The 16,506-nt window shown below is 45.0% G+C and overlaps 1 protein-coding gene across 3 annotated transcripts in view; it reads left to right on the top strand.

Moving 5' to 3' along the window:
• Positions 1–16,506, top strand: part of LRGUK (leucine rich repeats and guanylate kinase domain containing) — a 338,728-nt gene that overhangs the window by 106,567 nt on the left and 215,655 nt on the right. For all 3 annotated transcript variants that reach the window (XM_063926758.1, XM_063926757.1, XM_063926759.1), the window contains exon 3: positions 2,153–2,234. In XM_063926758.1, the coding sequence (XP_063782828.1) occupies positions 2,153–2,234 (82 nt within the window). The remainder of the gene's footprint in view (positions 1–2,152; positions 2,235–16,506) is intronic.

Here is a 16,506-nt window from a genome sequence, read left to right as displayed (position 1 = left end):
TTTTCTTACTGGAATGGAATTCTAGACAAAATGATTATTTTTATAATGGTTTGTATTGATTTGTCCTATTCTGAACTGCCTGTTCACATTTTTTAAATAAATTAATTTAGACAGCTTCTACTAAGAAAAGGCTAGTAACAAACAGCACAAAGAATGAACATTTCCGTGCATTAATTATAGCAAATAGCTATAATAGTTATAGAGCTATAGAGATATCTGGTTGGCTACTACTATACGTAGGTCAGTGGAAATTTAATTAATTCTATTTTGGAAATATTAAGTTTGAGGTGGCTAGATGACATTCAAGATGAAATGGCAGAAAGGCATTCAGTGACACGGACCAATACAGTTGGTGACAAATTTAAGGAGGATAGGTCGATTTGAGTATCATCCGCTTGCAGATGATACTGAAATCCCAAAAATGCTGATTAGTTTCCCAAAAGATGTGGTATATATTGATAAAAGCAGACAACCTACACTGAGCCTTGCGGTACTCCAACTAGATAGAGGTAGTGAAGAGGTGGTGGATTCAGAGAAGCGGACACAGAAAGAGTGATTAGAAAGATAGGATATGAACAAAGAGAGAGCTGTATCCTGAAGACCTAGGGATTGTAATAATAAGAAGTGAGTTATGGCCTTTAGACTTATTCACTACTTTAGTCAGTGCTGTCTCTGTGGAGTGTTGGGAACAAAAGGCTGATTGAAGTGGGTTCAGTAAGTTGTGTGAATTAAGAAAGTGTGTGAGGCGAGTGTAGGCAAGTCTCTCAAGTAACTTGGATGCACATGGGAGCTGAGAGATGGGATGGTAGTTTGAGAGAGAGTTCAGATTTCTTTTATTTCCGGATGGGAGTAATCACTGCATGCTTGAACAGTGAAGGAAAGATACCAGTAGAGAGAGAGAAAGAGAGAGAGATTAAGATTTTAGTTAATGTTGTGATGAATACAGGATCAAGAAGAGAGGTAGTCGAGTATGAGGATGTGGGATCAAATGAAGAGAAGGTGCCTGAGGGTTCATATATGGAATTGAGCAGGTCACTGGCTGAATAAGAGCAAGCCGTTTTATCTCAGAGCTTATTAATCTTGTCCATGAAGTAGGAAGCAAGATCTTGGACATTGATAGTGGCTGGTGGATTGGGTGAGGAAGGGTTGAGTATTGATTTAAACGTTTTAAAAAGTAATTTGGGGTTAAAGGCTTGAGCAGAGATGAGAGGTTGGAAATATGTCTGTTTGGCAGTGTCCAGGGCATTGCGATAGGAGTGGTAGATAGTCTTGGAGGACTTCAGTGACACTGAGTTTGAAGTAATGGAGGAGAGCATGCGTGTGATAAGGTTGTGATCTGAGAGAGGGAAAGGAGTGTTAGTGAATTCAGAAACTGAGCATAGTCTTGTGAATACAAGATCAATTCAGTGGCCCTCCTGATGAGCAGAGGAGCCAATCCATTTGGACATAACGAGAGAGGAGGTGTGAGAGAGAGTAGTTTGGAGGCATTAGCAGCAGATTTTGAAATCACCCGTGATGATGGTGGAGATATCAGAGGACAGGAAGTGAGGAAGCCAGGCAAAAAGATCTTACCAAAATTTGGTAGGTGATAGATAGCTGCAACACGCAGAGAGAATGGAATGTAAATCGTGATAGAATGTACTTCAAATGATGTGAATTGAATGAACCTTTGGTAGAACTGTGTGTGTGTGAAAGATTTGGATAGTAATATTCCATCCCCACCTCTTTTACTGTTACCTGGCCTGGAGGTGTGTGCTAAGTGGAGACCACAGTGTGACAATGCTGCATTTACAAGTTATTGCACTTAACATTTGTTTGCCTTATAGAATGTTCTATAATTTAATTCTTATTTAATTTTTATGATTTAAATTTTCTTGTAATTTGAAAACCTTAGTTCATTCCATAACGTCCACTCAACAGTATAGAGAGGGGGTGTAATAAATCCTGACAATGTCACTGGTAGTAGCACATACCATTATCTCCTCCTGATAATCCAGCACCAGGCTGTTTCATTAGCTCATTGGAAGTAGATTCCTGCTATCATACAATATAGTTTAATAAATTATTGATGTGGTAGAGAAGCTCATTTTTTATTTTCTAGTCTCTTGCCAGTAAATTGCTGTCTTAAAATTATTTTTTTCTGCCCTTTCAGGCACAGAAATTACTTGATATTCAGATTCTTTGTAATTACGTTCACCTACAAAAGTTGGATGTGTCCTGTAATGAAATCACTGGTATGTATAATCTATGTTGAGGATCTGATCATCAATTGTAATCACAATGTGCTGCTGCCAAAAGCAGCATGTGGCTTGTTATGTTCCATTTTATTATTACGTATTAATAGGAGCTTGAAGTATTCTGTATTATCATCATTATAATAATCTGTTCTGACTTACATACCTTGATTACTCACATTAACTCACCATGGCTTCCTTTTCTGCAGCAGGATACATTGGTTTCCACAGGAAAACATCGGTGGTGTAGAGTGGATCTTGATTCAGAGGTACCAACAGGCTAAAGCTTTAGATTGTCCCAGGATGCATTGGGGCCTCCCTTATAATCCCTGCCTCCAGGCACTGGGAATTCAGTTTTGAGTTGGTACCTGCAGCAGCAGGTCACCTAACGGGAGGGCTGCACTGGCAGCTCTGAAATAAGCTTGCTAAGAAGATTTCTTCGGTGGGCTGTCAGTGCTGTATGTCAGTTCGACACTTCAGCGCTACAGCTCCATCACCTCCCAAGTGGCGTTGCATACTCCCGTGGCTCTGTTACCGGGTACTTGCGGCGGAGATGCTCCAGCACACAGTCGCAGACTCTCTGCTGGTTCACGTGGCTTCTATGGGGAGGAGGTAAGAGGGTCCCCAGGAGGACCCACCATTAAATAGCGTTCCGTCCACGACCCAGGGAGACGGGTCGCTGCACTGGCGTGGACACTGTCTCCGAGCAGGGATCCTACTAGACCACCAGGGCATCCAAGTACAGGCCGGGTGTACTAACACCCCATTTAATAAGACTCACAGTACCTGGGGTCGAAGTCCAGCACAAGGGAGGTGGCGCTTGACCTGTAGCACCCCCCTTCCCGGCCCAGGGTGCCATTTCTGAGTAGATTTTCCTGCCCTGGTGCTGCCTCACACTATCCCTCACAAACTTACTGAGATGCTGGGCGCCATCTTCTGAGCATAGCTGCGGCTGGTCTCCGGGACTGCAGGGCAAGGTCTCCCTTGTAAAGCCGCCCTGTATACAGCACTGAGACTTTACAAATGCTTGAGTATTCTACATGTCTTTATACAGACAGCGTTAGTTAAGAAAAAGTGTACCTGTTATAGAATATATTGTACGAGTATTCTAATATATACCTCCGGTCTAGGACCGCGCAGTATATATATATATATATATATATATATATTCTAATCCAGTGCAGCCTTATTGTTGTAATAATTTCTGCATTGCCTGTGACTGTGTGTGCCTGTATCTGCTGTGTGGTTTCACTTTCAGTGTTTCCCAAATATATATATATATCACTATATTCTGTACCCTGAGGGACTAGGTGCGTCCGGGTCAGTATATATAGTGCATTATTATTATTTATCTATATACAGATTTATTCGCAGGTATTGTACTTTGCTTGGCTTTATCGTGCTAAGTTGCTCTGTTGTTGCATTTGTACCATAATGTCTAACAGAAAGGGCAGTAAATCAGTTGAAGCTCTTGCATCATGCAGAGCATGCTTCAAGGATTTACCAGAAAGGGAGCTGGTGTATGATGGTCTGTGTACTATGTGTCATACACCTACTTGCCAGTCCGCAGCTCCTGGGTCTACTCAGGAGCCACCCTGGGCTGCGTTCACAAACCTACTGGGTACTCTGGTAGAACGCCTTACGCCCCCTATGGGACCACCTGTGCCACTACAGCATGTCCCTATGGTTAATCCTTGGATGGAAAATTTATCTAACCAGCTGCAGCAATTAAATCAGTCTTTAGTTAGACAGAAATCCACTCCAGGTCACTCTCGTGTCTCTGGGTCATCTAAACAGGCTACTTCTTCCTCACAGTTCACATACCTCTCTGATGTTTCATCTGAAGAGGAGGGGGAGTATATGGACCTGCCAGACACTGAATCTGGCGTTACTGATGGGGATTCTCCCTTGCAGATTGATGTCCCTGCCTTAGTCGTTGCTATTAAACAACTCCTACAAATCTCTGATTATGAGGATTCCACTACCGTGGCAAAGAAAACTGATATGTTTAAACAAAAGAAAGTGGTTAAAACTATGTTACCCCATTTAGTGGACATCAGAAAGGAACCCTGGTCTACTCCAGGGAAAAAAATTCCCTCTGCATGAACGGGCATTGGCTCGCTATCCTCTCCCTGCAGAGTTATGTAGCAAGTGGAAAAATTCACCAGTGGTGGATTCTCACATCACCCGACTTGTGGTGTCATCAACTCTGCCTGTCACCACTGTCACCTCACTAAAAGAACCGACAGATAATCGTGTGGAAGGATGCTTGAAATCTATTTACTCCCTAGCTGTGCATAGACCCACTATTGCTGCCTCCTGGGCTGCAAAAGGTATTGAAGCATGGGTTCAGGCATTAGAGGAAGAGCTGCCCGAGGATATATCTGACAGTGCCAGACAATACCTGTCTCACATTACTACCACCACTTATTACATTCAGGAGGCGTCCTCTGAGGAAGGTGTGCTGGCGGCCAAGGCGTCGTCTACGTCTGTCCTGGCCCGCCGTATTCTGTGGTTGAGATCATGGAAAGTGGACCTAGACTCCAAAAAGACCAAATGGGATGGCCAACCTCATCAGATCAGATCATCACTTTAACTCTGGTGGTTACAGAACCAGCGATTAAGCAAGGGCGGTCCCTTCTGGATTCCCGACTGGGTCACGCTGACAACAGATGCCAGTCTGAGGGGATCGGGGGCGGTGTTGGAGCAACACTCGATTCAGGGTCGCTGGACCAAGGAGGAATCACTCCTCCCAATAAACATTCTGGAACTGAGGGCAGTTTTCAAAGTGTTATCACTCGCCCTGCCTCTGGTACAGAACAGGCCTGTTCAAGTACGGTCAGACAACGCCACCACTGTGGCATACATAAACCATCAAGGCGGCACTCGAAGCTGCTTGGTAATGATGGAAGTGTCCGAAATCCTGTGATGGGCGGAACGCCATCTGCCAGCCATATCGGCAGTATTCATTCAAGGTGTCCTGAACTGGGAAGTGGACTTTCTCAGTCGCTAGGACATGCACGCCGGAGAGTGGAGTCTTCATCCGGAAGTCTTTCAACTTCTAGTGGACAGATGGGGCCTACCAGACGTAGACATGATGGCGTCTCGACTTCGGATCAAGGACAAGGGATCCTCAAGCAGCGTTTGTGGATGCACTGGTGGTTCCATTGAACTTTCGGTTGCCTTACGTTTTCTCTCCAGTGTCACTCCTATCCAGGGTACTACGGAATTTCAAACAAGAAGGAGGAATACTACTTCTAGTCGCCCCAGCGTGGCCTCGAAGGCATTGGTTCTCAGACCTTCAGGGTCTGTCAATAGAGAACCCCCTTCTACTTCTTCAGCACCCGGACCTCCTCATACAGGGCCCTTGTCTCTACCCAGACCTGGCCAGGCTGGCTTTGACGGCATGGCTATTGAAGCATCACTCCTGAGAGCCAAAGGTTTTTCTGAGGCAGTTATTCAGACTATGTTGAAAGCCCGCAAACTGGCCTCTGCCTGGATTTATTACAGGGTTTGAAATACTTACTTCACATGGTGTCCAGAATTCAAGCTTTTCTGCAACGAGGCCTTGACTTAGGTCTCCGTCTGGCCTCCCTCAAGGTTCACTTATCTGCCTTGCGTCTATACCTGGCGTTCATACTTTCACTCAGGGTATACTTAGGATTCACCTTTCCTATGTCCCTCCTGTTGCTTCATGGGATTTAACTGTAGTACTGAAAGCCCTGCAAGAGTCTCCATTTGAACCTCTTGAGTCAGCGGACCTTAAATGGCTCACGGCCAAGGTCCTGTTCTTGCTGGCTATTGCCTCGGCAAACGGGTGTCGGACTTAGGCGCTTTGTCCTGTCGTCCACTCTATTTGATTTTTCACAGAGACCGGGCAGTTCTATGAACTCGACCGGGTTATTTGCCTAAGGTAGTGTCATCTTTTCACCTTAACCAAGAGATTGTGGTTCCGGCCTTTATCTCTTCAGACTTCTCTTCCGAAGAGCGTTCTTTGGATGTGGTAAGGGCTCACCGTATTTATGTGGAGAGGACTGCCTCTATCAAGAGGTCAGATTCCCTTAATGTACTGTTTGGCTTCCACAAACATGGCTGGCCTGCGAATAAGCAAACCTTGGCCAGATGGATTAGAATGGTGATTGCAGAAGCTTATGGGTGGGCTGGACTCCCAGCTCCTGCTGCTATAAAAGCCCATTCTATTGGATCTTCTTGGGCAGCCCGCCGTGGCACGTCCGCAGTACAATTATGCAAGGCGGCTACGTGGTCCTCAGTAAAAACGTTCATAAGATTCTATGCCTTTGATACTTCTGCCTCCCAGGATTCTTCCTTTGGAGGCAAGGTTCTCATACCCACTAAGGCGCGTCCCTTCCCTTGAGGAACTGCTTTAGCACATCCCGATGTTTTCCTGTGGAAACCAATGTATCCTGCTGCAGGAAAATAGAGTTATGTTAGACTTACCGTTGTTGACTCTCTTTCTGCGAGGTACATTGGTTCCACGGGGCGCCCACCCTGACGCACCTAGCTTCTTTGGGTTTGTATGGCATTAGTCGCTGGTCCCTTCTCCTGTTGTAAGAATGTGGTTCTGTGTGACTAACATCTACCTTCTCTCTTACCTGCTCCTGTTTTGGACTGGTTAACAAAACTGAGCTCAGAGTGCCTGGAGGCGGGGTTTATAGGGGAGGCCCCAATGCATCCTGGGACAGTCTAAAGCTTTAGCCTGTTGGTGCCTCTGGATCAAGATCCAACTCTACACCCCCAATGTTTTCCTGTGGAACCAATGTACCTCGCAGAAAGAGAGTTAACAATGGTCAGTCTACCATAACTCTATTATCTCTCCACGTAACCCCTAATAAAAGTCACAGAAATCTTACTACAGCCTAGACCTTCTCTACACACAGTGGCCCTCATTCCGAGTTGATCGCTCGCTTGCTGCTTTTAGCAGCAGTGCAAACGCTAAGCCGCCGCCCTCTGGGAGTGTGTCTAAGCTTAGCAGAAGTGCAAACGAAAGGTTAGCAGAACAGTGCTGAAATTTTTTCAAGCAGTTTCTGAGTAGCTGCAGACCTACTCCTTCCTTGCAATCACTTCAGTCTGTTTAGTTCCTGCTTTGACGTCACAAACACGCCCTAATTTGGCCAGCCACTCCCCCGTTTCCCCAGGCACACCTGCGTTTTTACCTGACACGCCTGCGTTTTTTAGCACACTCCCGGAAAACGGTCAGTTACCACCCAGAAACACCCACTTGCTGTCAATCACTCACCGATCAACAGAGCGATGGAAAAGAGTCGCTCGACCTTGAGTAAAACTGCATAGTTTTTTGTGAAAGTACGTCACGCATGCGCACTGCGGCCTGTACGCATGCGCAGAATTGCAGATGTTTGCCTGATCGCTGCGCTGCGAACAACGGCAGCTAGCGATCAACTCGGAATGACCCCCCGTGTGTCTTACAATATGTGTAAAATAACTACCTTTGGTATGTTTTACTATTATAACATACCATTGACAATGCTAAATTCCTTTGTCGTATAAACAACCCTTTATGAAGCTAAGAACACTGTACGCTGTTTACTTTAAGAAGTACCGTAATGGTACGCTAGTTGCGTAACGATCGCTCAGCCGTAGGCGAGACGCTCAGGCGTCACGTTCGCTCACGGCCCAGGGATCACAGGACACGTTATTGGTTATGTCTAGGGGAATGATTCGCTATGGCGTAGCTTACGCTCGAGACCACGAGAAGGTCACCAGCGATGCAGACGCTCACAACACTATACCTTTATGATAAAACCTTATACCAATGAAATACACTGAATACCTTAATGTGAGTACAGGGTGTGAGTGCAACCTTGTGTAACCTGACTAACTACAAAGCTGCTTGAGCGTCACCGACGCTCAAGTGAACACTTATCACTATAGAAAATACACAGATACTGGTTTAGGTTCCAAGGCCTATTAACTGTATTATGTCTAATATACTTGTAAAAGGGGATAACAGTACATATGATACACTACAATATAACAGAGACTTCCTAACCACAGAACTAAACAATAAATACAAAAAGACAATACTACACTGACCTAAATGCAATACAATACAATACTATCTAATACAATACAATACTAGCCTAGTCTAGGGGAGATATGAGAGAACAGAACAGAGAGAGAGAGAGAGAGAGAGGGAGAGATGAGATGAGAGAAATTGGCTCACAGAAAGACAATGATAACGGAGAGAAACTTACGCACAAAGGGTATGATCGCCTGCGCCTCGATATCCAGCTCCCGGCTATCAGCAGATAACCGTTGATGAGAGAGTGAGAGCTGGATGTGGTCGGCCTGCCTATTTATGCCCCACACACAATGCAATCTCCTGGTCCTACAATCCCATTGTCCATTGGCCGAAGGAATTCGGCCCTGTATCATAACAAAAGGTCATAGGGTGATTCATACAGGTGGGCTGTGACGATTTCCAACAGCTCAGGTGGGTGGGAAACTGGGTTTCCCGCCGCATACCTGAGTATGTGTAATTAATAGAAATGGACATAAACTTCTTATGTCCATAACTATTCGCACGAGCGATTAATACGCTCCAAACCAACACCGGAATATTGCTAATTAAATACTCTTCCGATGGGTACCAAACACTGCTGTATGATTCCTGTTAGACCCTTCGTACGATATAAAGAGGGATTCCTCAGCTCTGGGACATTGTATTTTAACCAAACTTTCAGAAACTATCAAAGGGATCATGATCTATAAACTACATTAATTGCGAACATTTGTAACTAATGAGTCGCACGCTACGATCACATAAACTCTACCGTAAATGCGCATACTGCGCGTGCGAGTGCACGCTATTGCGGGTATGCGCTTCCACGGGAGAGCATACGCATGCGCAGCACGGACCAGTGTGCGGTGCAAATATGGCAACGTGCATTGAGACATTTTTCTGACTTTGACAGTCCACCCTTTGGCAGTCAATAATAACTGCCACAAAACATTTAAGGAGAAAAATGTAAGTCAGGGGTTAATTGATTTCCATGGTTGGGTAGGGGAGGAGAGAGGAGAAGGTGTGAAGAGGGTATGACCTAGTGAGAAAGCAGAAGCATGTGTGTATGAGTCCATGTTTGGAGGGTCATGTATCATCGTGCCGTACGTGTGGTAAATCAAGCTTCGAGGTATTGCGAAGTATACATTTGAATTCCTTCTTATCCTGTGGTACAGGTCTGTGGATGGGCTGTCAAACTTTACCGAGCTCATTTCGGCTGTAGTTGTAACAAAATGGGGATGCACATTTTAGTTGATGATACATGAATGGGGGAGGTATGTGGTTGCTGATATCTGTGCCTGAATTCCCTATCGTCTATGTGTGTCATTACCTGAGGGTTGTAGAGATGAAGATAGAGAACACTTATGGAAAATGCAATGGTATTCTATGTCAGGGAAATGTACATTCGTCGATTGAGGTCTTGATTGGTGTCGGTTGATTGGAGTCTTCTTCTTTGTGCTTTTGCTCATAAATCGTGAGTAAAGCAAACAACGTCCATGGATTTACAAAAAAATGTTGGGCTAGCGTGATTTTAAAGTTCCTAGGGAAACTGGGGTACCCATGGCATTGTCCATCAAAATCTTGTATATCAGGTCGTCTGCTCTTCTTCTTTCCATCTTTCCGTTGTCGGCCCCTTGGCTCATCAAATCCTTCGTCTACGTGGGTCTTTGTACCTCGGAGGAAAACATAGAAATGGGTGAAAGACGGACCGTATACTCATTACATCATTACGTCATGGTTTCTATCATTGGGTCATAAATCAAATCCAGGTTAATTACAGTTTCCTCACTCCTCAAGCTCATCACTTTTGTACTTTGTTTGCACCTCATTAAAGCCTGCCCGCATCTAAATATCAATCCAATCGATATAACGACACCCAAGATACATAGTAGAAACTTTCCAACATCCATTATGACTCCTTGAGCCCAGTTTCCTAAACCGGAGAACCAATTTCGCGGGTTCAACCATGACACCCAACCAGTCAGCTCATTACCTACAGCAGCAAGGGTGAGATTGTGTTTTTGACGAAATTCCCACTTTAGTTGGAGAATATCGTCCATCTTTTGGTCTATGACCTCTACCGGATCCTCGGTGCTATTTGTGATATACGTGCAACACTTTATGCCGTACTGTGTTGCCAATGTAACACAATATCCGCCTGTTACTGCTGTAAGATAATTAAGAACCATCCTATGCTGAACTAGTTCTGTTTTGTAAGCTTGAAGTTCTCTTCCAGTGTATCTAAACGTGTCATCATACATTTCAGTGATATTATCTAACAAATTGGCGAGTGCGGAAATGTATCTATAATTCATCACACCTCGAGCGGTGCGAGTGAAATCTAACGCTACCAGAACCTGAATCCCGGTGGATTCATGGATAAGATCAGAGGCCGGATGCTCTAACCTTTCTGACAGTTGTCTTTTAACTCGGTGCTCGTAATGAGTGTGAGTATAAGGAGCTTGGGCACCACGATGTATGTCCTTCATTTTGTCATGTGTAACAGTCATCACTTCGGGCAATACTTTTCCAATATAACACAATCCTTCAGAGTTTGGGGCAAGCCACTTGTACGCCTTTCTCCCGCATATGAAATATGCATCATCGGGGAGAACATATGGGACGGAGAAGGACATGACCATGTTACAAACCTTCCAGGTGAAATCTCCTGACCCTAATTCTTCCATCTGCCTAATGCACGTATCGGTTTGTACGATATGTGCACAGTATCCTGGTGATACCTCTCCAACTCTAGTAATCCTATTTCCTAAGGTATATCGATACCGGAAAGATTTTCCTCTACTGGCTATGTGGCGTACGAGCTCTGTATCTGTAGGCATTCTATCTGCTCTGTGTGAAAAGGTCATGGTAAGGTTGCTCCATGACACTTCCCAATTTCCCGGTTTTCTGGGATTGGAGATGTTAAAACATATGAGGGACCTATCCACATGGTATTGGTGGAGCTTCAAACTAGGAGGGCTGGAGATGTTAAACCTCCGGTCCACCGGTCTCCCACCACTTAGCTCAAGTACCTCCCCTAACGTTAAAGGAAATGGTACTAGCCCTGATTTACTGTGACCCTGAGGTACTTGAGAGCATACCCAACAATCTGTTTGGTTTAACACGTTACCCACTAAGGAGTGATAGTCACTCAATGGATGCCGGTCTATATGGATATTAAAACTAGATTGGCATTTCTTTATGCATCCATCTTCAACCAGATTATCACAGAGCCTACAGATACAATTTTCTTCAGCTAACAATCCATCACAATTTCTTCTATCGGATCGTTTTCTGATACTCGCCTTTGCTTGTTGGTTTGGTTGATCTTGGAAAACTACGCCTCCATCATCATAATCGGAACCCATTCCAGAACCTCTTTCGACCTCTATGGTACTCTCGCCGGAACAGACTGCTCTGGTCAACATCATGGTTAACATAAAAATCCGGATCACAGTCTCTTGGGGCAAGTTCATCTTTGAGGAGGAAATAGAGAAGAATGAGAAGGGGGAAAAAGAAATTTTAAGGGAGAGGGGATGGGAAGTGGAGAAAACAATAAAAGGGAGAGGGGAGTCGACAGCTGCTTTCGGTCTTCAAGGCTCAGGTGCCGCCTCAGTCCTCCTGGAACAGACACTCTAGTGATACAACCTCTACCGTCTGTTCCTTATCACGGGACTTCTCTGGATCAGCAACCTTCTTGCAGTGGGATGAATGGACCCAAGTCTCTCTCTCAGCAACCTTCAATGCTGTGGTGCTAGTCAATAAGACCTGGTATGGTCCTTCCCATCTATCAATAAGACAACCTGAGCGTAGAAAATTTCGTATCATTACATAATCCCCAGGTTCAATGTCATGACAATTACTATCTGGTAAATCAGGAATCACCAACTTCAGATTATCATTTTGATTCCTCAACTGTTTACTCATGTTAATTAAGTATTTTACAGTTACTTCATTGTTACATTTCAAATCATCCTGAGGGTTAATCATGACATGCGGTTGTCGACCAAACAAGATTTCAAAAGGAGACAGATTAAGAGGGGACCTGGGAGTGGTTCTGATGCTATACAAAACAATGGGTAAAGCTTCTGGCCACGTCAATCCTGTCTCTGCCATTACTTTACTCAATTTATTTTTAATAGTGCTGTTCACTCTTTCGACCTTCGCACTCGCCTGTGGACGGTACGGAGTGTGCAGCTTGCTATCAATTCCCATCAACTTACACATTCCTTGAAAGACATCACCTGTAAAATGGGTACCCCTATCACTTTCAATGATTCTAGGGATACCATATCTACATACAAATTCCTGCACAATTTTCTTAGCTGTAAACATAGCGGTATTTGTAGCTGCTGGAAAAGCCTCGACCCAATTCGAGAAAACATCTATACAAACAAGTACATATTTCAAATTTCGACATGGGGGTAATTGAATGAAGTCAATTTGTATTACCTGGAAAGGGCCGCCGGCAGGTGGGATATGGGATGGTTCTGTAGGTATTGCTTTTCCAATATTCTTTCTCAGACAGGTAAGGCATGACATTGCTCTTTTACTCGCATGAGAGGAGAATCCTGGGGCGCACCAGTATGCTCTTACCAATTTGCACATCCCCTCCTTGCCTAGATGAGTCAGCCCGTGAGCTGCTTCAGCCAGACATGGAAGGTATGCCCTGGGGGCCACTGGTTTACCATGTCCATCCGTCCAGAGCCCTGAGGACTCCTGGCCATATCCCTTTGCCTTCCAGACTGCTCTTTCCTGTGTGGAACACAAATTCTGCATCTCACACAACTTCTGTGTGTTGATGGTATTAAATACCATCAACTGTGTGGTGTCTGTCCGTGTGGGGGTAGCAGCTGCAAGCTTTGCGGCTTCGTCTGCTCGGCTGTTACCAAGGGATACTGGGTCTTGACTATATGTATGTGCTTTACATTTGATAACAGCCACTCTGTCGGGTTCCTGTATCGCTGTTAGAAGCCTTTTTATGTGAGCTGCATGCGCTATCGGTGTACCAGCTGCCGTCATGAAATTTCTGAGACGCCATAGCGCTCCGAAATCATGTACTACCCCGAACGCGTATCTAGAATCGGTGTAGATATTGGCAGACTTACCCTTAGCCAATTCACATGCTCTGGTTAGGGCGACCAGTTCAGCAACCTGGGCTGAGTGAGGTGGGCCTAGCGGTTCCGCTTCTATGGTGTCTTGGTCATCTACGACTGCGTATCCAGTACACAAGTCTCCCGAGTCTGACTGTCTGTGACAACTACCGTCCGTGTAGAACGTGAGTTCTGCATCTTCTAGTGGATTGTCACTGATGTCAGGCCTTGCGGTAAAATTTTGGGTCAAATATTCCATACAATCATGTGCATCTTCCTTTGCATTAAATCCTCCTTCCCCATCACTCTCACCTCCCACCCTTTGTGTCTGACCAGGCACACCTGGGAGAAATGTTGCAGGGTTTAATGCACTGCATCTCCTTATGGTGATGTTTACGGGGGCCATTAATGCCAATTCCCATCTTGTAAACCTTGCTGATGAGACGTGTCTGGTTTGGGCAGAATTCAATAAGGCAGATACCGCATGCGGTGTATGGATTGTGAGGTTGTGGCCTAGCACGACATCTTCGCTTTTTGTCACTAGCAATGCTATCGCCGCAACGCTACGCAAGCATGTGGGGAGGGATCGCGCTACCGTGTCTAGCTGAGCGCTGTAGTATGCAATTGGCCTGCTGGCATCACCGTGTTTTTGTGTTAGTACACCTGCTGCGCACCCAGCACTTTCTGTTCCGTATAGTTCAAAGGGTTTCCCATAGTCTGGCATACCTAGTGCTGGTGCCTGCGTTAGGCACTGTTTGAGTCTCTCAAATGCTGTTTCGGATTCGTCTGTATGCGAAATCCGATCAGGTTTGTTTGAGGAGACCATTTCCTGCAAAGGTAGCGCCAATATGGAAAACCCTGGGATCCAATTACGGCAATACCCACACATTCCTAAAAACGTCCTGATCTGTTGCTGGGTTTGTGGCAGTGTCATGTCTCTAATGGCTTGGATTCTATCAGCGGTCAGGTGTCTCAGTCCTTGTGTTAGACAGTGTCCCAAGTATTTTACCTTAGCTTGGCATAATTGCAACTTGTCTTTGGAGACCTTGTGACCTGTGTCTGAAAGATGAAACAGGAGCTGTTTCGTATCCTTCAGGGATGCCTCCAATGAATCAGAACACAGTAGTAGATCATCCACGTACTGTATCAACACTGATCCACTTTCCGGTTGGAAAGACTGTAAACAATCATGCAAAGCCTGAGAAAATATACTTGGACTATCTATGAAACCTTGGGGTAACCGAGTCCACGTGTATTGGACTCCTCTGTATGTGAATGCAAACAAATATTGGCTGTCAGGGTGCAGAGGTACCGAAAAGAAAGCGGAGCAGAGGTCAATAACAGTGAAAAATTTGGCAGTGGGAGGAATTTGCATTAGGATGACAGCTGGATTAGGCACTACGGGGAACTGACTCTCAACTATTTTGTTAATCCCCCTTAGATCCTGCACTAGCCTGTAACCCCTCCCCCCACTCTTTTTAACAGGGAAGATGGGACTATTTGCTGTGCTGGACGTTCTTACTAGAATGCCCTGTTGTAGCAAGCGCTCTATTACGGGAAAAACTCCTAACTCCACCTCTGGCTTCAGAGGATACTGTGGGATTTTTGGAGCTATCCTACCATCTTTTACTTGCACAACTACTGGAGCTACGTTTGCCATTAATCCAGTGTCCTGTCCATCTTTTGTCCAAAGCGACTCTGGTATCTGAGATGTCATCTCTTCTACTTGGGATGGATTCCTATTTGTCATAATGGAATGTGACATTAATTTTGATGGGGAGTCTAACATGTCTCGTACTTCCTGAGCGTGATTCTCAGGGATGTCCAAGAATACACCTTCAGGAGTACAATAAATGACGCAACCCATTTTACATAGTAAGTCTCTTCCCAGGAGATTAGTTGGTGCAGATGCAGCCAGCAAAAAGGAATGCTTGGTATGCAAAGGCCCTATTGTAATCTCGGCTGGTTTGCTAACCGGGTAGTGCTGGACTACTCCTGTTACTCCCATGGCTGGAATTGTCCTACCAGTGGTTCTCATGCCCACTGTCGAATTTATCACTGACTTGGCCGCCCCTGTGTCTACAAGAAAGTTTAAAGTTTTACCAGCTACATTGATTGCAATCTCTGGTTCGCTTCCAAGACTGGCAATCAACTTAACTGGCTGCAGATTACAGGTATGGCCACACCCCTATTGGGTATGCTGACCTCCCTGAATCCCATTGGCAGCAACTACTTGTGGGGGAGTTAGCTGGGAACTACCAGAGGCATGCCAATCTCTGTTCGGGGGATATCTTTTTGTTTCCCCTGTATGTGGCTCAAAACTCCGCCTCTGTGGACCCTGCTCCCAATGTCGTGTGTTGTGTTGTTGTCTAGGGGGTTGAAAAGATCTTTGTACATTCTTTGTTCTACATTCTCGTGCAAAGTGTCCCGGTCTGTTACAAGAAAAACATGTTATTACACTTGCCTTACCCACAGGATTCGGTGGTACATACGCAGGCTGCCTTGTGGTCAGCGCCTGTATACTTACGGACATCAACTTATCACTTTGCGACTCCCTGTGCCTAGTGATATTTCTGTCGTGATCAATAGCAGCCTCTCTCAAGGTGGACACTGACAGACCTCGCCAACATGGCTGCGTGGTCTGTACCCTAGCTTTTAATGTTTCTTTCAAACCATCCATCAGTACAGATACTGCTACTTCTCGATGGTTTGGGTTGGTCTTAATGTCTTCTATACCAGTGTACTTTGCCATTTCTAATAGTGCCCGGTGAAAATATTCTGTTGCCGTTTCGGACTCCTTTTGCTTAATGGAAAATATTTTATTCCATTTAACAACGGCTGGGAAATATTCTTTTAGCTGTAAATTTATCCTTTTTACATTATCCTTGTTGTACACGTCTGTAAGCGGTACATCTTTATCCAATGCACAATCAGCTAAAAACTGAGTTGCATCAACATTGGAAGGTAAACAAGCTCTTAGCAGTATCTGCCAATCCTTGTTGTTGGGTTCTACCGTGTTACCTAAATCCCTGATGTATTTTTGGCTAGCAACTAAATCCTTCCTGGGGTCAGGAAATTCGGACACTATTGTTCTTAATTCCATTCTGGAAAATGGAGTGTACATGGCAATGTTCCTTAT

Source organism: Pseudophryne corroboree, chromosome 6 (genome assembly GCF_028390025.1).
Source record: "Pseudophryne corroboree isolate aPseCor3 chromosome 6, aPseCor3.hap2, whole genome shotgun sequence".
NCBI lineage: Eukaryota > Metazoa > Chordata > Amphibia > Anura > Myobatrachidae > Pseudophryne > Pseudophryne corroboree.
This window is presented reverse-complemented; position numbering and strand designations above follow the sequence as displayed.